The 22,468-nt window shown below is 44.6% G+C and overlaps 1 protein-coding gene across 3 annotated transcripts in view; it reads left to right on the top strand.

Annotated features, from left to right (window-relative positions):
* Positions 1–800: 800 nt before the first annotated feature.
* OPCML (opioid binding protein/cell adhesion molecule like) overlaps positions 801–22,468 on the top strand; it is a 1,067,476-nt gene continuing 1,045,808 nt past the window's right edge. The window contains exon 1 of one of the 3 annotated variants that reach the window (XM_078058751.1): positions 801–1,224. In XM_078058751.1, coding sequence (XP_077914877.1) covers positions 971–1,224 — 254 coding nt within the window. In that variant the 5' untranslated portion in view covers positions 801–970. The remainder of the gene's footprint in view (positions 1,225–22,468) is intronic. The other 2 variants (XM_078058750.1, XM_078058752.1) reach the window with 2 other exon arrangements.

Raw genomic sequence — 22,468 nt, forward strand, 5'->3', positions numbered from 1 at the left:
GAAATAGTGTTATATATATCTGCCCAGTCCCTTTGGTAATACCTAGTGCTGTTCTTATCAGAGATCCTCAGAGTTCAAAGGATACTTCAGGGTAGCATTTACTCAGCAAGCAAAGTGTATCACCCATAAGCATGCTTTAGGGAAGGCTACAGGCTGTTTTAGAGCAGGTGCCGAGTGGGAGAAATTCTGAGGTATATCACACCCAGAAATACTGTGGGACAGGCTGGACAGCGAAAGGAAAAAGCAAAGAGAGAAAGCTACAGGTATTCTTCCAGGCCTCCTCTTGACAGTTTCCGATGACTTCAGCAAGTTTCCGCTTCCTTGAGATCTAATCTGAATATATCCCTGCCTATGCTGTAATCATAGCAATTGTTTGAGCTTCTATAGCATCTTGTCTTGGTAGAGTTTCAGAATGCTCTAATTGTGGGGAACTGGCCAATTCTCTGCATCCTTTGTGAAAAAATCCTAACGCACCCATCTTCCTGCTGGGAAAACTGAATTGCTTCCAAGCACTCTTAATAGCAGAATTGGGGAGTGGGGTGCAGATTTAAATGTCTCAGTGTTCCTGTGGGTTATGGCTCCTTCTGGCCCCCTACCTGGAGACCAGGAAGAAGGAACAATGATAAGGAATTGGCTTGGGCTTTAGTCACAGTTCCTTTCTTGTTGTGCCCTGAGCCCTGCTTGGGTAAGGACGACACCAACAGTTCCAGCCTCCTCCCCACTGCCCACCGAGGCGCTCGTGTGTGCCCACGGAAGCCACACACTGGCATACTGACATAGACACCAGTGCACACTGCTGTGCCGGGTGAGGGGTGAGGAAGGGACAGGCTTCAACTCCCCTGGAGTCAAGCCTCCCAGATAGGAAAGCCTCCGGGTGTCGCTCAGCAGAGTGGAGCCAATGCGTGCCTTGGAGGAGGTCTGCTTTGAGCCCTGTACAGATTGGTGCTGATGATTCTTACCAGTTGTGTGTATGTGCAAGAAAAAAAATCAGAGAGGCTGCCTGCCTGCTCCCATCTCTCGCGCGCTCTCTCTTGCTCCCTCTCTCTTTTGCTCTCTCCCTCCCTTTGCAAACATTGGATTTAAACCTGCTCAGAATTCAGCACAGAGGAAGGCAGCAGCGGAAGCAGCAGCAAGCCCAGCAGCTGAGACACCGCAGCCTCAAGATGTACCACCCCGCCTGCTGGATCGTCTTCTCCGCGACGACCGCCCTGCTCTTCATCCCAGGTACCGGGGGAAGGGGTCTGTGTATTCCTGGGGTGATTTGGAGATGTTAGAGCAGAAGAGGAAGGGGGAAGGAGGAGAGCCCAGGAAGAAGAGAGGGAGTGGGAGATGCATGTGGGGGAAAGAGGTAGGCTTGCTGTATGCACGCACACACATCCGCTCCTCACTCACACGCACGCAGATGCTTGCAGCACAGGATTTGCTCTCTGTTCCCTGCGATGCGATCCGTGAGCTGGGTTCGAGAGCTGCACCGTGCTGTGAGGCACCGCTGTTTCTCTGCAAGGTACCAACTGGCATTAACCAGTTGTGGTCCCAGGGGTAAGAGAAGAGGGGTTGAAACTCCCAGTCGTAAATCCTTCTGGCCGCTTGTGTTGGGACCTGCAGGACAGATGGGGCACCCTTATTTCTGTCTCCATCTGGTTTCTCTCTATTTCTGAATCAGTCTCCACCTCTCCATGTCCCCTTATCTCTGTTTTTCCTGTGTCTCTGCCTCTTTTCTCTCCACTCCTCTCCCTCCACTCCTCCCTCCCCTCCTCCCTCCCGAACCCCCGTCTCCCTACTCTCTCACTCCATCTCCTTGCTCTCCTGATCCTCCTCTGCTCCTGCATTTCTTATCTTCACACAGTCCTTCTATCACCTCTCACCCTTTCTTTATCCTTCCACCAAATGGGCAGATTATGCCTTTGGAATCCGCAATCTTCTCCGTGTCTCCTCCTACTCCTCACCTGGGAAATGTGAATTTCCCTTGACAGAATTTGGCATGTTCTCCTGGGGAAGACTGGGAATCTGGATTTACCTGATTCTCCTCAGCACCTTCCCTACCTTATCTAGTGATTTAGATGTGATCCTACCTATCACAGCAGTTACTTGTTTGGGGAAAACAAATCTGCAGTGACACAGGTAAGATGCTGCAATCCTACCAGAATAAGCTTAGTGGAAATGTTGCAAAATCCAACACATTTTAATAGATTTGATAATTGCATGCTTGCCGTTCTCAAGCAGACAACTGAATGCCTGCAGGCATCCTTCAAACAATGCTGAAGGGATTGGGTTATGCTTGCCAAGGTTTTAGGCAGCATCAAAGGGTCTGTGGGGTTTCCATACTAAACCCCAGCCCAGTAAGGATTTTCTTTTCCTTTTTTTCCCCCAGATTGAAATACATGCATTTGGGTGAACATTAGCTTAAATGTAAAATACCATACATATATACACAGACACAAAATCTGAGATTCTTAAACCATACATATCCTGATATAGGTAGAACACATAATTTTATATTTTTGTATTGAGAATCACTTGGTTTTGGTTTTTATTCTCAAGAAATTAAAGCTCTAATATTTCTAAGCTACCAGAGTGAAATTAGAAAAATGAAAGTTTACTGGAGAGAAAGAAGAGAGAAGTGTCTTTAAATAAAAGAAGAAATTCCTTGTATGATGTTTTCTAATGTTTTTTTTAAAATCATACCTTACCTTTTGTAGCAGAGATGGGCTCTGCATAATCGTGTTCCTGGCTGTTCTTTAGGCTGAGAAGTTCAGGGTGCGGGTTGCTGTCATTCTTCTTCCAGATTCAAGCCTGGGAGGGGGTTTTGGCCAGACAGGGTTCAGGGGAGAAAGGCAGGGCAGGCAGGGAGCACTAAGTACCTGCTCCAGCCTGATAGAGGGAGCCAGGTGGGCATTTTGGGTCTACAGTGTGAGAAGACAAACTTTCCTGTGTGTGCAAGTCCCCTGACTGACTGGCAGCCTCTGGGACCTCTTAGTGCCAGATCGCCCTCTTCCCCCTGTGCTGGGGCCCAAGGGCTCTTGGCTGTGGGCTTGCTCTTCTTCTGGCAGGAATCAGAAAATTACACCTCAAAAGGGGAGGGGGTGAGTCCTAGTAAGCTGAAGCTGCATTGCAGTGCACCCTGAAGAAATCAGGGTGATACCTCCCTCTAGAGGTCCCATGGCACCCGAAAACACAGCTCCACTCCATTGATGGGGAGTGTTGACCTTGCTTGCTGGAGAAGCCTCTGTACCTAAAGCCAGCTGTGCTCAGGGAATGACCTCAGCCTCCGGGCCCTTTGGCCCTCAGTGTGGTGGACGGGAGCAAGGGCAGGGCACAGGGGAGAGCCTGCTCTGTATGCTAATTGTGCCAGGAGCCTGGCCTGAGAGGTCTTCCAGGGAGGAGGAAAGGTTGGCTTTGGGAAGTGTGTGTGTGGAGAGAAGGAAAACACTTCATGAAGTGTTCCTGTGGGAAGTGAAACCTGGCTGCGCCCAAAAGTTCTGATGAGCAGAAACAGCTTACTTGTGACTTTTTGTTCCTTGCTTCCCTTACTTCATTCATCAGGTTTTTATACTTTTCTCTTTCTTTGTTTCAAACGATGCTTTTTCTCCCATCAGGGTTAATGCCAGCTCATTAGCCATTTACTGTTTCCTGTGTCTTAAGACAGAAGCTAATGTCATAGTGAAACCCTGACCTGGTTAGGCCTCGATACCATTTTATTCTGCAGCTTTCTATGTCATGGTAAACATGTTTCCATCCCAGAATAATTTTAAGGCTAATGTTGTCTCTTGGTGCCTTCCAGGAGGAGACCGATGGTCATAAATTGCTTTTCTAGGCGGAATCTCAGGGATGGGAAAGAAGTAACAAGTGGAAACTGTAATGAACCTCCACCCAAGATGGGGAGAGGGCCTAAATTGACAATTTAAGGGTCACACCAGGGCTCAAGACATTCGTGAGATCATGAGCTTTTGTGGTCCTAAGTAAGAGGAGAGATGGATCTGTGCAGGGAGCCTTGTTGATCTTAGGTCTGGGGGCTTTGTGGAAAGATGAGTAACTGGGGGGGCGGGGGAAGCAAGCCTGGAGGAAAGGACATTTACATCCAAATCACGGGGTGGGGCTGGGGGTGGAGTGGGGGAAAGGGATTAAAATGCAGAATCTTTGCCCCCACCTCAGACATACATCTTCAACAAGCATGCCAGAACCTTCCGAAGCACTGTAAACTCACTTGGTCTGCACTTTAAAATCTATGTGTCTATGGCCTGCAGCGCTCGAACAGAAACCCATCTTCTGCCTGCCTTTTCCCTTCAGGTTCGAGACCTGGCAGGATGGTATGGGGGTGAGGGTGAGGAGGTGTCGCTGCGTTTAGTGGTCAATGCTCAGTTCCCTGGAGCACAGCATAGCCCTTCTTTTCTCAAGTTCAGACCATTACCTCCTGTTTGCCCCCTTCTCCTTGGCCCATCCTTCTTGTGCCTCCTATTCTGTGACTCTAAGCAGAGTAGTTAGCCGTAAAGCGTCCCCATCTACCTGGACTGGACGGAGTGGTGGCCCATGCACAGATCTATCAGCTTGGATTCACAGCGACAGCCACATCCAGTATTTAATCAGGCTTGGTCTGAAAGCCCTGGACTTGCATTAGACAGCTCTGTGAGGTGTAGGGTTCTTCCTTTACACGCACATACCTTCTCACATCTTCCTGCAGGGAAGTGCCCTGGGCCTTGGGCTCCTTTGGCTGGAATGCTTGGTTTTGGGGTGAGTCCCGGCCTGAACTCTATAGCCAAGTTTCCATAAATTCTTTCCCCATCTCTTACCTCATGACCAGCACAGAGTTGAGGAGCCAGCTAAGATTGCCTGGTTTGCATGAGGGACCCAATAGGAGAACCTTTTGCCATGGGAGAATCCCAGCCCTAGACTCACTATAAATGAGATATGAGATATGAACAAGGACTGAGCATCCAGTTATGATCAAGACCTTGTCATCCTTTTGCCAATCATAGATTTGTGCCCCTCTCTCCCTACCTCCCCTGTGGCCCTCAATCCCTTACAAATGATGGGCATGTTAATAAGGTCAGACTACACGCTGTCAGCGCTCAGCATTGGCCCAGTGGCAATAGCAGGTCTGAGAAGGAGACAGGTGTCGGCAGCCTCATAAAGATGGCTTTTTCAGTAGCCTGGAGCCAGGCAGCGTTGGTCAACCTGAGATTAATCAGAGATCCCGAATAGCTTGAGGTCCTTGTGTATTGCTTCAGTCCTGTCTGCTCTGTGCTTTCTGTCATTCTTAGAACCCTCTGCCATGTCTCTATAGCCTGGAAAATTACAGAAGGAGATTCCTGAGACAGTTGGCACTTGCCTTGGGTTTGTTATGTAGCAGCTCTGGGCCTGAGCCTCCCACGTCAGCCACTGACCCCTATACTAATGCTCCTACTCCCTGCCTCAAACCTGTGTCAGAGCTTCACAGGGCAGAGTACGAATACCATGAGGTGGGACTCCCCCTAAGCCTCCAAGAGTGTGAAAAGTAGAGGACTGAGACCTGGGAAGGAGCTCTTTGAGGTTTCTTTGGTTGACTCAAGGTATTCTCTCGAATCTCAGCCTACCAATCTGTAGAATGGGTTCCTGTGATGTATGCTTCTTGTTTCCAGTTGGACAGAGTAGCCAAAAGTGTAAGTTAGATGAAAACAAGTGGAACGTTTCTGAATTTTTGTCATTAAAAGCAAAAACAAAAGCACCTCATTCTGAAGAGAGGCTTGCACATAGAAGGAGTGAGCACTCCTTATTGCTGAAGGAGGAAGAAGACAAGCCGGGACCATACCAGCTCATGGGTGTTACTGTCTTTACCACAGTGATGAAAGTTAGCTGAATATAATTCATCCTTTCATTTATCCAGGAAGACAAGTTCTAATTAAACAAAATCTATTAAGTAAGATACTCTCTTGCCCCAAGAAACATAGATCCAGTAAAACAGGAAGTTATTCAGCATTCTCTTTTTGGACTCCCAATGAGATATGCATGCTGACTTTGAGCTTCCTAAACCTTAGCTTCTCCGCATTGAAAACTAGGGCAGCAGACATGGCCCCCATGGTCTCCCAAAACATTGTTTTGCAATATTTTTGGTGGGCTGCTATGGACATGGACTTGTTTATCAGCTTTGGACAGTGATACTCCAGGAGCCCCATCACCCACAGCCTATGTGCTATGGCTTTCCTGTCCCTGGCTCACTGAAGAGGGGCCCATGGCCTGCTGCCATCTGCTTGCAGCTGGTTAGGGCTGGGGAGAGAAGACAGAAGGAAAGCAAAGCCTGGCTATTCCTGTCAGTGAACTCAAGTGTCAGCCCACAGATGGTCTGTGGCTGCTGACAAGCCAGGCTGTCAGAAGCGGTAGATATTAGCACCTCTGGATGCTGAATGACACCTCCCAGACACAGGGGCTGGGCAGGCACTTGGAGGAAGGAGACAGGCTGGCATCACCTTGGGGCAGCTCTGCTCTATTCTCCTACTCCTTCTGCCCCTGCTATAGACACCAAGCTCCTGGGGACATTTTTCCCTCTTGCCTTTTTATGCTGCTGGTGGGGGGCTGAGACTTGGACTTTGCTTCTTAATCTATGAAGCCTTGGTTACCTCTGCCTTTCCCTGGAGGGCAGGGAGGTAGTAACACAGCAGGTCATGGATATTGTTCCATTTACCAGATTTCTACACCACGCAGCTCTCTACTCCAAGACAGTGGTGTTTGTAGGGCTTGGGGCAAAATTGAAAGTACTTCTGAGGGTGGAGCAAAATGTAATCCTATAACCAGAGAAAAACTTTAAGATAATTTGCTTAAGATTGGCTTCCTGTCAGTGTGTGTGAATCCACATTCCCTCCTCTCTTCACCTTCCCTTCCTCATGTCAACACACACACACAAAGACACACACACTTGCAGATGAGAGTTTAGCTACCTTCAAAATCACATTCACAACTTCTTAAAGAAGGCAAGCCACTTCCTCTTGACTTCTATCTCTGCCCTTCCATACTCCCAGCTGTGGCCTCCAGGCTTTGGTGCTCTCTCTGTGGGCACCTATGGCAGAGGGCCTACAGGCTGCCTCTACCAGATAGAGCCACAACCAAGCATGTGTGAGTGCTTCCCCCTAGTGACGCAGAGACCCCCTGCACATGGTCTCACTGGCCCCTGTGCTCCAGAGCTGGTGCTGGAGGCAGGCCTTGCACTTGTTGCTATCACCTCCCTCCCACCCAGACCCCTTGGTGCTGAGACGCTAGGGACTCCCCTGCAGTCACTAGACTAACTTAATTAAACATTTGCAAAATGCTTTGAGACACCCCTGGGCAATGTGCTGGGTAAATGCAGAGCATTATCATTATGATGCAGGCACATTCCCTTTAATGAGCAGAGATGCTGTGCAGAGAGACCCATGGAAAGGCCAAGATGAATCGATGCATTAGGACACAGGCCATTGATTGGAATGCCTGCTTGTATGTTCATGGGGGATGATAAGTGACAGTCGGATGACACATTCAAATCCAACATGGAGAAAACCAGCATGTTTGGCATTTCAAGGGACAGAGTCTCTGAAATGGCCTGAGTGGTCATTTTTAAACCTTTATTCCCAGGGAATTTTCATAGGCTTTACCATTCATGGGAGTTTGTTTAGTGGTTATACTAAGAATAATGATGGTCCCAAGCTTTATGGTTTACCTGGAGAATTTATCTTTGGCCTCATTTGTTCCTCAGTCACTGTGACATAGGCCAGACAGATGTTGCCCAATTCTGATCTGATCTTTGCTCTGCTTAAAACTCTAGGTAGACTTCTGGTTGCCTTTAGAATAAAGTCCAAAGTACTCAACATGGTCCCCCTGACATAATAAGCCCCTGGTCTCATTTCATCTCAACTCACACCTCTCTCCCTTCCCAGCTTGTGGCTCTAACCACTCTGGACTTGCTCAGTTTCCCAAACACACCATGTTCTTTCTTTCTTCGAGGGCTTCATCTGTGAGGTTACTGGGTCTGGAAAATTCTGATCCTCTTATCATGCTGTTTTTGTCTAAACTTTCATTCCACCCTTCAGGGCTCAGCTTAACTACTGCTTCCCAGAGCATTCTCCATGCTCTAAACTAGGTTAGATCTCCCTCTTTATTAAGCAAGTCCACGATATCAGGTTTCTTCTAACACTGTGAGCCCATGTATTTAAAGTAATTCTTTGTTTTAGGTCTCTTTTCCTCCCTAGACTACGGTAGGGAACTCATCTGTTTTGTTCTCCAGCATATCCTCAGTGCCTAGCACAGTGGCAGCTATTAAACAAGTGCTCCAAAAGTATTTGTTGATTGGATGAGTGAGTGGATGAATTGAATGGACAAATGAACAGGTAATCAGCCAAGGTCACACAAATAAAAAGTGTCAGCTTATCTTTTCTATCATTCTGTTCCATGCCATTGAATGCTCAAAGGCATCTGGGACCCTGGGTCTCAGCCTGCTCATCCACTTCCCCATCTGCAGAGTGAGGACAGAGAGGCATGGAGATGCGCTCTACTAATGGGAGATGGAAATGTGCAAAGAATGCTTATAATGATTACTCAGTCCAGTGTTCATGCTTGTCAATAAACACCAGCTCTGAGCTGCCAACCAAACACACACAACAGCTCAGAACTGGAGCTGCATGTTTTCAGATCTCACATCACATGTTGCGACAGGCACGACTGACAGTGAGAGTTGTTCCGTAAACACAGATGTGGACCCTGATGTGGTCTATTGGTTTAATGCAAACCCAAATTACTTAGCAGATTTAAGCAGGATGTCTGTTGACATGACCCCAATTATTTGAAACTTAGAGTCATGCCCATGGTGCCAACAAGTATACACTGTACCAATAGAAGGAGGAATTGTATTGTTCACAAGAAGTAAAATGTTGGGTTACAGATAAGAAGATGCTGATAGTGTAGGAGTGAGTTATGTTTGAGCAAGTGATTCTTAAATGGGTTGATCTTCATATGGAAAAGGTATAAAGGGGCTCAATGAATCAGAAGAAATTGACAAGGGCCTTTCTCATTTCTTATACCCATTTTTGGTATTGCCTTGCCTATTTCAGACTTGCCATTTCATGGGCTGTGGGATTCTGAACAGCAGGACATCTTGTGTTATTCATCTTGGAGTGCTCTAAGTGCCAAGCACATTAACTTATTTGACATGTTATTTATTGAGTGATTATTATGTGGCAAGCACTATGCTAGGCACTGAGAGTGCAATGACTGAACAAAAATCATTATGGTCCCTGTTCTTGTGAAGTTTACAGTCTAGTGGGCTAGACATACATGCATCAAATAAATACCTACATGGTTGTGAAGTCACAACTGAGATAAGGCTTTGAAAGGGGAAGTGTATGCTGCTATGGTTGCCTATAAGGAGGGCTTGATATTGCCAGGGAGGCCAGTGAAGACTTTCCCATGAAAGAGACAACTGGGCTGATATCTGAAGGATGAAGAGTGAAAATTATCCAAACCTAAGGGTGGAGGCAGAGGAAGGGGCAGAGTGAACAAGATATGCAGAGACAACATAGCAGAAAGAATCAGAGGACATTCTATTCAGCTGGAGTGGAGAGGTAGGGAGTTCGGTGCAAGATAAGATGAGACAGCTGGGAAGGGGTCAGAAGATGCAACCTCTGCTCCCCCGAAGGTCATGTTTATCATTTGGTCTTTATTCTAGAAGTGATGGAATACCACTGATGTGACTCATGTGGTGGGGGTGATGATCATGAGTTACATGTTTGAATCTTGCTCTTGTTGCATTTGCAGAATGGATTAGAGGTGAGCAAACATGGAAGGAGGTAGGCCAGTGGGAGGCCACTGCAGTAGGTCAGATGGGAAACAGCTGGTGGTGGGTGGAATGGGGAGACATAGCTGACTTGAGAACATTTACAAGAATGTCATGGGTGTGCCTTATAGGTCTGAAGAATCGATTCTAAAAGTAAGTCCACAATAAGCACTGACAGCCCTTTGGGGGGCATTGAAAAGAGTATCTGTCCTCAAATTCCTGCTCGCATGCCATCTCTTTCAGTTTAGGTGTAATCTTGAGTGAGACAGAGAATAGATTGTTTTTGGAAATTCCATCACTTCTGGAAGTCTAATAATCTCAGCTCCTTAACTGGTGTCCTCTCAAGGGTTTAATGTGGAAGCTTAAGATTGCATCTCTCAACTCCCCAATCCATCAGAAGGATTGTAAAGAGCTCTTGTTGTGTTAACTGCTAGATTTTGCCCCTGATTATTTCCTACTGGAAGGAATCAGGCATTTTAGAGAGTTTTGATTGGACTTGAGTGATTTGGGGGCACAAAAATACAACCATTTCCTAAATATTATCATGATGATAAGAAAGAATGCATGACCTCTCCCCAAGATCAATCACCTGGATAAATTACAATAATTTATTTTGAAAAGTAAAGGTCATTGAAACTGAGAGGGCCCTTGGAGATGATCTAATCCATTCCTTTCATTTTATAGATGAGGACACTGAGGCAAAGGAGTCCAAGTATCTTATTTAAGGTCACATTATCAGATAGTGACTGAGCCAACCTTTGAACACAGAGTTTTTCAATAACCTGTGTTCATAGCCTGCCTTGTGTCATTTCAGCGTGTTAGTGAAGGGCTGAGCTGAACTTTGTCCCCCTCGCTGGTACACTATTGGAAAATGAACTTGTAACCTTGGCCACTACTCTGTTGCCCTGAAGCTCTCTCATCTTAGTGCACAAAGAACATCGTGGAACAGGGCAACTCCACAGTATCTTTTGCCCAACGATTAAGGTGAGGGGTCAAGAAACAAAAGAGAAGCCTTGTCCTTTTCAGAGGCTTTCTCATACTTTGAAGGACCTTTGTAACTGAACTGGGAGATGTCTTAAAATCAATCGTTTCTTGATATGCAGAATGATATGCTCAAAGTAGTACAATATCAGATTTCAGACATGTGTCCACCCGACTTGCTTGGTCTATACACTATGAAAAGCACCTGCCTTTATCATCACTATATCATCAAAATATCTATTTTAAACTTATCTATTTGGTCTTGGCTCTGAACTAAGCAAGAGAAACTCCACACTGAGAATGCCTGAGTCTCTATATTAATTATGGTGCCTTGCAGTGTACAAAGCACATCCATGTACATGCTAACTATCCTGTATGCTAGTGAATTAAAGAGCCAAAAGATCTAGGTCTTTTTACCTCCCCACTCCTACACCATCACATTGCCTTCATAATGGACAACATGGGCATAGGTGCAATCAAAACAGTAGGTTTTCAAAGCAGCTTGTAGACACATGCAGAACAGAAAGCAAGAGTTCAAAGATATGCCAGGTACGACCAAGGGTGAATGCAATAATATATGTAAGATGGTAGGATTGCTAAAACATGACAGTGGAGGCGTCAAGCACCTATGGGCATTTCTGTTTCTAGGAAGATAGGCCTAAAGAAGCCTTTGGCTTCTCTGAACAAGCCAACCTTGTTCTTTTGAACAGCCCAGTGCCAAGGGATTTCCCACTCTCCTCAAAGAGAAGAGAATGTTGGAAGAGAGAATGTGGCAGATGGAAATAGCCTGTCAGCCTACAGGCTCCAAGAGAAGCTGGAGTTTCCTTGGGAGTCCTCTGGCTTTATCCCATGGAGAAGAGAATGCCCAGTCTTACTTGGCACCAGGGTGGATGCCTCTTTGGGTGAGGCCCAGATGGGGAAGGATGATGAAAACCACTATCAGGATTCTGTATCTTTCCCTGATGGGCCTTACCATCTTTTTGTTTGGGGCAAAGTCTTGGGAATAAAAGGAACTGCCTTACAATTGCCACCAATTTAGCCCCCATGATGTCCATGAAGACTGGATCATTTCTTTATTATGACCTGGACAACTGTTTCTTTCCTCGTGTCTTTTAAAAATTATTTATTTTTGAAGTAGGCAGTTAGCTCTCTACCATTCCCTTATGGGAGATCATGAAAGCACTGACCTAGGAAGCAAAAGACATGGTTTTGTCCCTGCATTTATGAACTGGATGGCCTTGGGCAAGTGGTTCAACCTCCTCAGGACTCTTAATCCTCTTTGTAAAACAGGAAAAAAGTACTTCTTTACCTACTTCCCACGGTGGCTGGAAGGGAGGTAAGAAACCCTCCCTGGTTTCTTAGATGTGCCCTCTCGGAAATGGTCTACAGTTCCAGGCTGCCAGGTCTTATTGCATTACTTGGGTTGGTCACTTCTGTCTGGGCATTTCTCTCTTCTTTTTCTGTGTCAGTGTCCTTACTCCTGATTTTCTGTCTTGCTCTGACTGTCATGGGTTATGGTTATGATTGGCAGTGGAGCACATACCAAATTGCCTGTGACATTTGTTTTGGAGGAGGAGGCCTCTTTCAGGGAACTCCTGCATTCACTTCTCTAGTCTTAAAGCAAAGTTTGGTTGGTTTTTCCTTTTTCCATGGAGAGCACTGGTAAGTGCTTTGTGTTTCCCCAGCTGAGCTACTCTGGCCCTGCGAGAACATGAATTCTGCTTTTCGGGTTGGGATGAAAGAAACCCAGATGGGGTCAAGAAGAGCTCTAGTATGGAGCCTAAAGTCAGGCAAAAGAGTGCTCTGAAGCCCTGTGAGTGCCAGGCCTGGGGTGAGGACACCTGCCTCCTTGATGTATTGTCACAACTTAAAGTAGAATTTCAGGGAGCAGTGCGTTGATGAAGAGAATACTTTTGTGAGAAGAGGGGTCCTCTTTGGCTCTCCTAAACATATACTGGAGAGGGGATTGACTAATTCCTCCCCATTTGGGCTGATTAGTGAATCCCTAGAGATAAGATTCCTCTTTGCCAGGCCTGAGGGGAAACTATACAGCATCTCAGGTCCCCACAAACCCATGCAACCTATGCTGGGCTGAATCCAGAATGAGAATGAGTGTTGCTTGGATGGTAGAAAGTGGGTAATCGCTTGAGTCACATACCTGTCTTATACCCTGCCTTAATCCAACATGCTCAGCTTAAGTAGCCTCAGAAAAAGACCCAGCTTGAATGGAGATGGTGAAGTGGCCCACAGTTCTGAAAAGGGCCCTTGAGACCAAGAATCCCCTAAGCACACTGCACTTGATAAGTTTTTCTGTCCGTGTTGTTGGACTGTCTTCTGAGTAGCTAAAGTCTGTGGACCTTAATGATAAGCTAGGTCTCTGGATTGGGTAGAGCTTGCTTAAACCTTAACTGCATACTGAGGCTTTGTCTCATCTGGAGTGAGGTAGGGCGCTGCTCTAGCTCCCTTTTGGAACTAGAAAAAAAAATCATTTTTCATCAGATTTTAATATCTATAAAGATCTGTAGGGCTAGCTTTGGATGGGCAGACTCTCAGAGATGTAGGGCTGCACTCTCTAATTTTGGTTTTGAACTGTTCAGTTCCCAACTCCCAGCCCTGGGTCTCACTCATATGCATCAGAAGCTGTGTTGACATGGTTAAGTTCCACAGATGCTTCTTTGGAAGCCAGTCAGCCAGGGCAGAGCATGAAAGTCAGGCTCTTCTGGTAGGCATATCTGCTTATAGATTAAAGGTGCAGAGAACCATTGACATTTCCACAGGTTAGGACTTCCAGATGTATCACTGAAGTCTATGTGCCTGTGAGGGCCACAGGTACCAAAAAAGTAGCAAAATCAGATTTTATGCTGTGGTTGAAGAACAGAAGTACTGGAAGAGAGTTCAGGAGGATGGGGAAGAAGTCAAAGATACATAATAGCTTTCCCCCCCCTTTAAATGAATCCTACATTCTTTTTTCCTCTTTATTTTCAGTTCTTCATGACCATATTTTTCTGTTGCCTTTTGATGATGGCATCTGGGAAGAGGGTGACTGTGATAGATTTTTTTTCAATGAAGAGAAAGTCCTCCAGTGTAACTTATCTATCTGTTATGGCTTCCAGATGTTGGTCACAGGGCTTAGTTAGCTATCAGCAGATCTCTCACTTAGGTCTGTGATTGGACTTCATTGTGCTCAAAGAAATGGATACATAAGAAATATCTTAAGTACTCTCTCAAAAGTCTTTAAGAGTTCCTCCTTTGTATTGCACTGAACATTTGGTGGTGGATGTCAGGGTCAGTGTGAAGCCATGCAGCAAGTGTCAGAGCTGGAAGGAAAGTTAGAAGAAAGTGGAACTAGTCATTATTGAAAGTCAAAGACAAGGAGGGAAAAGATGAAGCACCAGACCACCAAACAAGAGGGCGCAGGGACAGAGACAGAGGCAGAGGATGAGACAGCCACCCAGCAAGTAGAACTGATAATGCATCAGGGAGAACGAAGTCAGCCTGAAGATGTTGCTGCCTCAGAGCAGAGTACCTTCCCAATGTTGAAGTGCTATATAGTGATTTTCGGCCACTGGGGGAAACATCTGTGCGGGTAGATCCTGCCCAAGGCATTAGAGGGTAAGCCATGCAACTCAGAAACATCAAAAACCCCAAGGAGTAAGCACAGGGCATCTGGGTATGTGCAACAACTGCTTGCCTTCCAGCTTACCCTTGCTTACCACCCATTCACAAGCACCTGTCACTATACCTCTCCTTGATTAATCATTTCTGCTAATAAGTTAACCACTCCTCTTTCTTGATTAAACTTGCTTTTGTCCAAAGCCTACAGGTTTGGTTGCAGCTAAGTAGGTGGGAGTTTATCCCCCATTCTCTGAAAAAAAAGTAATCTCTTTTTGCTTTTGAAGGTTATGTCTCTGTAACATCAGAAGCAGGAATGTCATAGGATTCCACTTTGGAGTGAGAGAAGGAAGTATTTCTTCCTGGACCTGTGGTCTTCAACATCATAGGATGTCAGAAATGGAAGGGAATTTAAGAAAATTTTAGTCTTCCTTGTTAATCTGGTAGGTGATGCTTACCCAGGGGGATATCCTTGCTTGTTCCCTCCTTGCACTCACCTATGGCTACAGGTGTCTCTTTTAAAATCTGCCATAGTTATTCATCTACTCAGTTGCTCCTCCAATCTCCAATCCCCTCTTCAGAAATACTTTACTCTTGCCTAGGATGCTTCCCCTGTTCAGTTCTATTGTCTGGCTCTTCCATAGTTGTTTGGACTCTTCACGCTGATGGCTTTGCTCAGGAGCTTGCTCAGCTCTAATTAGTTTTCTTCCCCCAAGACGTTGCCTCTTAGATCACTTCCTGCAGCTCCATATCCTGCTGCCTATGGTGTTCTATTTGTGTTGTTCAGAGCCCTAAGGCTCTGCTGCAGCTAAGAGGATGGGAGTCTATCCCTTACTCCCTGACCACAGCTGCCCTTAGCAACTAGAGTAGCTTCACCTTCACTTGTTTTGTACCATCCTTTTTTGCTATTAAAAAAAAATAAGACCCACTGTATTATCAGTGGTCTCTGAACTTTTTCGTTTTAAAGTATGTACACACAGTGGATTTATTTATGTAGAAATGATAATATGTTGCTATATATATACGATGACTAAAAAGATAAGATAAAAATGAATAAAAATAGGAATTCTAACATTCCTTTCCTTCACATCATTGTAACACTCAGACCATCCCTGGAGGCCTAGCACCATGTTGGAGACCACTGCACTAAGTCATACTATGTCCTTGGGATTAGAATCAAGACAGAAATGTCAAATCATCCTTGGCAAAACGCTTCTAATGGCTCAACTCTGGTTGCTTCTCTCTTGGACTGAGAATGTGGATGTGTCCTTAGCCATATAGATCACTCTGGATATTGGTACAATACGGTTGCTATGGAGGACCCCATCCTGCAGCAACTGCAATGTTCTTCAACACTGCTATTGTGGTAAAAAAATGAGTTACATGTCAGTGAATACAGACCAATATCAGGAATATTCTCTTGTTTATCAAAAAAGACCACTGAAGGGAAATAAATGCAAAATATTCTTTAGAAGAAAAAGCTGAGGACAAGGACCAGCCATTTCAACAGCTCATGATTCTTCATCTCTAGAGTTCTCACTGTTTTCCTTCTGTGCCAGCTCTTCTGCAAGGACCACCTACTGTAGAGACACGGAGATCCTAGCTTTCCTGACTTAGCTTGAGAAGTACCTTTTCCTCTGAGGAAAAATCCAGCAGAGGAAGAGTTAGAATTTTTCAGAAGAGATATTATTAGACCATAGTAATGCACATATATAGAAAGGACTAACAATAAGGAAAATTGGAAAGGACACTCTTTCCTAAGCATAGCTTTTATCCTCAGGTGACTGAAGTCTTGTCCTGGTGTTGGTGGCAGCCATGAGAATGTGTCTTTCAGATCTTAGGCTACAGTAAATATAATTAAACAATTATCCCACCATCTGCTCTCTCAAAGCCCATTGCTACGTTGGCTTTGAGGGCATGTTTCTCACAGGCTGCTCTCAGCCAGTGACTGATGGGGACAGAGATACTGATATTGACATTTTAGGTAGGGTACTTCTTTGTTGTGGGAGAATCTGTGCATTGTGGGACCTTTAGCAGCATCCCTGGCCACCTCTATCCACATGTAGCACCCCTCGATTTATGACAACTATGTCTCTAGACATAGACAAAGGTCCCCTGGGGAACAAAGTTGCTCCAAGTTGAGAATTACTGTTCTGTGGTTTTAAGTGGTCAGTACAGTATCTTAGCAACCCCTCTAACATGTCAGTTGTCTTTCTTCCAGCTAATGAAAGATGGATTTTCTTCTTATGTCATAGGCCTGATCCTCTGACCTAGTCTGGTTTCAAATCTGTGAGAAGCTTCTAGTTCTCAATTTTTGTTTCGCTGAAAATTTTGTTCATCCAGAACCTGTAAATCAGGTTATCAACTTCTTCATCTGTGCCAGGTGCTCTCTGAGAATACTTTATAGGAATGGTTAACAAGAGGAAGATATTTGATAATATAGGCAAATAGTAAGCTTGTTCTCTGGAATGGTAGGTATGGATTAAAACAGATATGAACAATCTAAGCCATAACTATGTTATTACTCAGTTTAGCTGGACCGACTCTCTCATTGAACACACAATTTTTATTAACCAAACTGTTCCAGTAACTTTTCTTTAGGACAGACTTAGATTTTAGTCTATTAGCTTAAGAGTAGTCAGGAGTGAGAGCGACAGCCCAGATATGGTTCCTGTGCACAAAGACCTAAAACTAAAACTAAATGCAATATCTAGAAATTAGTGCATTGTGAATGATAGGGTAGACCTGTGTACAATTGTGGCAGTGGAGTTTTGAGATCAATTAAAAGTATTGTGCCAATTTGAAAGGAAAGGAGTCTCCTACAAATCAAGAAAGGGAGAAGTGCTCTAGATAGTAAACAAAACAAAGCAAAAAACAAAAAAACAAAAACAAAAAAACTCTTGACTAGAATTTCTGGGTTACTTTTTAATGAAAAGGAGGGATCTTTGGCAGAACATGAACAGTCCTGCCCACAATGATTTTGGTAACAGGGAATGTCAAGAGCTCCAGGTGAGGAGAAAGACACAGGTAAGGAGGAATGGAACTGACAAAAACAAAGTGGGAATGTTTCATGGCTCCCTCTCCCTTTAGCCCCTTTGTGAGTGACCTGTAGCCCAAAGCATCAAACCCATATTCAAGAGGTCATTTGTCTTAGGGCTCCAAAGCTAAGAAGCAGCCCAAATACCTCCCTTGTAAGGAACTATTGCAGTAAGTATATCTGACAATTATTTGACCTTCCCTCTATTGGTTTCTCATTAGCATTCAAGCCTCTTATGACCCCTATTGCGAACACTGACAGTGTTGGAGCTCCTAAGATCGTGCAGATGCCAGACGATGTGATCTATTACTACAGCCCTGGGATGTCTTTCTTATGGTCTTGACCAGTCTTGAGGCATCTCTTTATCTTGCAGGATGTGCTCTCCAATTCCCTGTTACAGAATCTTTTACAGCCCTAGAGGGACTTGTTGTGGAAGGACTGACCCTTTGGGATTCTGAATCACATCTTTCTTTCTATATTCAGCTGGCCCCGCTGGCCTGATTTCTCTGCTGCTATGTTGTTGACAACAATAATTTTAGAAGCTAAACTGTTAATTTCTGGGATCGAGCTTACTGATGTAGGATCTTTTCAAGAACCATTATAAATGCCAGATTTGGTTTAGGTAAAAGCTATTTCCTTGTGAAACTCCACATACAGTTGATTCTACAAGGTCATTTGTGTAACTGGCACTGGTTGAGTGCTTACTCCCTATGAGGCAGTAGTAGATCAGGATAGCAAGACGACTAAGCCAAGGTCACTGTCCTTACAGTCCTGTAAATACATAAACACATAACAGTGTGTTATCTCTGCAATCTTCTGCAGAAACCATCTTATGAAATCATTTAAATAAGGAAGAAACCTGCTCTCTCAGTTTCCTCAGGGACACTTCCCAGAAGAGGGGACATTTGAGATGAGGTTTTAAAGGAGTGGAGGATTAATTCATGGAGAAGCTGACCAAGAATTCCATTAACCACATGCACTGATGTCTGGGAATTGACTGGGAAATAGGAGATAGGAGGTAAAGCAGTGAGAGAGAAGTAGGGGAATAATCTAAGACCTCCTCCAAAGTGCAGTGTTAAGAAAATGGCAGGGCTTTGTAACCCAAACAATAATGCTCTCACTTTGTTGTGGATTTAGTTTGTGTAATTTAAATGTCAAAATGCCTGGTTGTGCTGGTGAAACCTGAACTTTTAATAGCTCAGCAAGTTTCTAAATATCCATGTTCTGATAGAGTCAAAGATGTAAACCCCTCCCCCATTTTTTTAATGTTCCGGACTTCACACATTATCAGAAGTATGGTGCATTTCTCCTCAGATTATTTTATCTTGCTTCCTTCAAGATAGACTTGCAACCTCTAGGTTTATGAATTCCAGAAAGCAGGACAAGTAATATTAAATTCTTCTTTATGCCTTGAAGGGTTTGTTTTAATAGCAGGGTATGCTCAAATTTCAGGATAAAGGCATATTTAATTGCTCACTGACTTCTTGAAAATGGATTTACATGGCTATTGCTCTTTAACTACATTTCAACAAATATGTAGTGGGGGCCTAGCATGGGTCAAGCTCTACTCTAAGACTTTGGGATTCATCAGCAAATAAAACAAAGACTCCTGCTCTTATGAAGCTCATATACTAGTGGGGGGATTAGATAATGAACAATAAACATAGTACTTAGGTACATTTTATAGTATGTTAGAAGATTGGAAGTAATATGGAAAAAGAAAAGTATAGCAGAATATGGAGACTGGCTTGGAATACTGGGGAAGAGAATTTTGATTTTAAACAGGGCAGCAGGGTAGGGTTCATTGGAGAAGAGCACAAGTGAGCAGAGACTGGAGGAGGGGAGGGAGTTTGCCATGAGAATATCTGAAGGAATGGGCTTTCCAGGTGGAAACACTGCTTAAGGCAAAGACACTATAGTGCAAGTGGAATCTACCTAGCTTATTCAAGAAATAGCAAGGAGGCAAGTGTAATTTGCAAAGTGGAGTAAGCAAATGGTAAGTAGTAGGAGATACAGCCAGAGCAATAATGGGGGACCCAATGAAATCAGCCTTGTGTTCCTCTATAAGGAATTTGGCTTTTTCTCTGAGTTAGATGAGGAGATTTTCCAGATTTTTGAGCAGAAGAGAAACATAACCTTAATTTGTTTAAAAGGGTCATTCTGAGTGCTGAAGAGTAGAAGCAAGCAGAAGCTATGATCATAATCCAAGCAAAGGATAATGGTGATTTGAGCTAGGTGATAGCAAGGGAGGTGACAGAAGTAGATTCTAGCTATATGTTGAAGGCAGAGCTACCAGGCTGGCAGATTGAATATGGGGTGAGACAGAGTAGATCCAAGGGGGACATCACATTTTTTCACCTGAGCAGCTGGAAGGATAAAGTTGACATCAACTGTGATGGAAATGTATGGGTGGAACAGAATTTTGGGGAAGGACCAGGAGTTTGTTTTGGACACACTGAACTTGGTATATCTACCAGATATGTAGAGTAGGCAGTTGGGTATAATGAGTTTGGAGTGCATGGGGTGGGCGTTGTGTCTGGGGCCAGAGATCTACATTTGGCATGTAGATGATATTTAAAGTCACAAGGTTAAATGATCAAACAGGGAAGGAATAGAGAGAGAAAGAGAAGAGTTCCAGACACTAAGCTCTGTGAAACTTTAACCTTAAAAGAGGTCAAGGAAATGATTACATAGAAACATGAAGAATTCATCTATGATAACATGTGGGCAGGCTGGTAAATGGGTTAAGGCAACAACCAATAGGTAAGTGACATGCAAACCTTGTTAGCCACAAAAGCCTTGATCATGTGCCATTACAAATCACTGCAGTATACAGCAGGTGGTGTTATTAAGGCACAGGACCCATTCATAATGCTGTCATATGTATTTAATCCTAGGGCATGAAGAGAAACCCAGTACTAGGGGAGGCTAAGTCTATGCCCACAAATGTTGAATATCACAAAGGACGTTAAGATCATTTAAGCCAAACAGCTTGATTTATAAATGAGGGGACTCATGTTTCAAAATGAGCTGATCTAACCAGGTTCACACAGTAACCTGCAGGACAATCAGGTACAGAAATGTCTAATTGTTCCCTGTTCAGAGCACTTTCCTCTCCATTATCCTCTCTCTCACTGAAAGCCTACTATAGATCATACCCAAGAAATAATATTGTGAAAATGTGAAAGCCTTTCTTCTCCACCTGGAGCAGCCAGGCTTTGAGTCACAAACATAAACAAGGGGTCTTCTAGGCTGTTGGTCTTGGGCAACTCAAACTTGCATCTTGTGGATGTGCACTTCCTGCTTAGTGACCAGCTTAGAGCAGGTTGAATAACTGCATGGATACATACCTGCATTTTTAGAGGTGTAAAATTATAAGCAAACATTTAGCAGAATTCTCTGTTTAAGAACTTCCCCATGTGGCCTCAGTGCTTTTCCTGTAGTCAGGGGTTTGGCCAGTGTGTCTGATTTAGAGAATGAATGTGGGCATGAGGTAGGTCCCAACAGCCTTCAAGAGGAGGTACCCAAGAGGTGGTGGCTCACACATAAAATGCATTTGGTAGATACTTACTGAATAAATATCCTAATGAGTGACTCCATCTAGTAGAAACATTTTATATAAGCAGGTTAACTGGAGAGGAGAAAATCTGCAGTGTTGTCAATTACCCATATGCCCTTGGGCACCTTCTTAACCTCTGTGTGGCTTAGTGTTTCTGTCTAGAAATGAGATTGGAGCTGCTGACTTAGATCAATGGGAGAAGGTTAATTGAAAGCAGTCATAGAAAGTATAGAAGAGGATTTCAAGACAATCTGTAAATGTTGAATGGCACTGTTGCCACTGCCAAATTGAAGAGAGAGGACTTGGGTAAATCAGGAAGGAAGTGTTGGGAAGCACAGGAAGGAAGTGTTGGGGAGCACAGCCTCTGTCCTGTCCTCCTGACTGGGTGGTGGTGGGGTGATGCCAAGCAAGGGGTGGAAAGCCCACCAAGCCTCCAACTCCCACTTTAGAAGCCCTCAGCTCTTTCCTTGCTGTTGGGTGTGTGCCCAGTTGCATCTAGCATGGAGGGAAGAGGCTGCTGACACAGGCAGATGAGATCTGTGGTGTAAACCACCAGAGAGATGACATTTGACAGTTTTCTCCACAATTACATCCCTTCTTCCCACTCTTCCCTGTGCTTAGGGGTCTGGGGCCAGTTCCTTACTAGGCCAGACAGAGTATCACTTCAGCAACCCCGGCCCCCCCATTTGATTTCTGTGGATCAAACTTGTAGTGTAGAGTCAGATTAGTCAGGGTCAGGTCTGCTGAGCTTGCATGCATCTCTCTCCAAGAGCATGAGACCTTTTGTAAAATGGACTCACCCACTTCATATAGGAAACTGGGGGCAGAAATTACCCTAGATCATTATGCAGAAAGTGGACACAAACGCTCCAAGAAGATACCAATGTTAAATGGATCTTGCCACTCAAAGCATGCTTCCTTGACCAGCAGCATAGAAATGAAAAATCTTGAGTTCACTCCATGCCTACCCCACCTCTCCAATTTCTACCCAAAGCCCAGCTCAAATACATTTTCTTCCCAGCAGCCTTTCCTAGCCACTTCACCCAGTAAGAACCTCCTTCCCTCTGACCTCTCAGAACAGTGGTTCTCAACTTAGCTATACATCAGAATCACCTGGGGGAACCTGAAAACCACCTAGATGCCCACCTAAGCCCTACTCCCCACGATTTTGATGTAATTGGTCAGGGTAGGACATCAGATATTAATATTTTTTTAAAAGCTCCCCTGGTAATCCTAATATCCTGTGTTAGGAAAAACTGTTTTAGAGCATGACTCATTTGGGATTTTAATGATTTACTCTCTCAACAATCACTTTTAAAAATGTCTGTATCTTGGGGCACCTGGGTGGCTCAGTCGTTAAGCGTCTGCCTTCGGCTCAGGTCATGATCCCAGGGTCCTGGGATCGAGCCCCGCATCGGGCTCCCTGCTCAGCAGGAAGCCTGCTTCTCCCTCTCCCATTCCCCCTGCTTGTGTTCCCTCTCTCGCTGTGTCTCTCTCTGTCAAATAA

Source organism: Halichoerus grypus, chromosome 11 (assembly GCF_964656455.1).
Source record: "Halichoerus grypus chromosome 11, mHalGry1.hap1.1, whole genome shotgun sequence".
In the NCBI taxonomy this organism is placed as follows: domain Eukaryota; kingdom Metazoa; phylum Chordata; class Mammalia; order Carnivora; family Phocidae; genus Halichoerus; species Halichoerus grypus.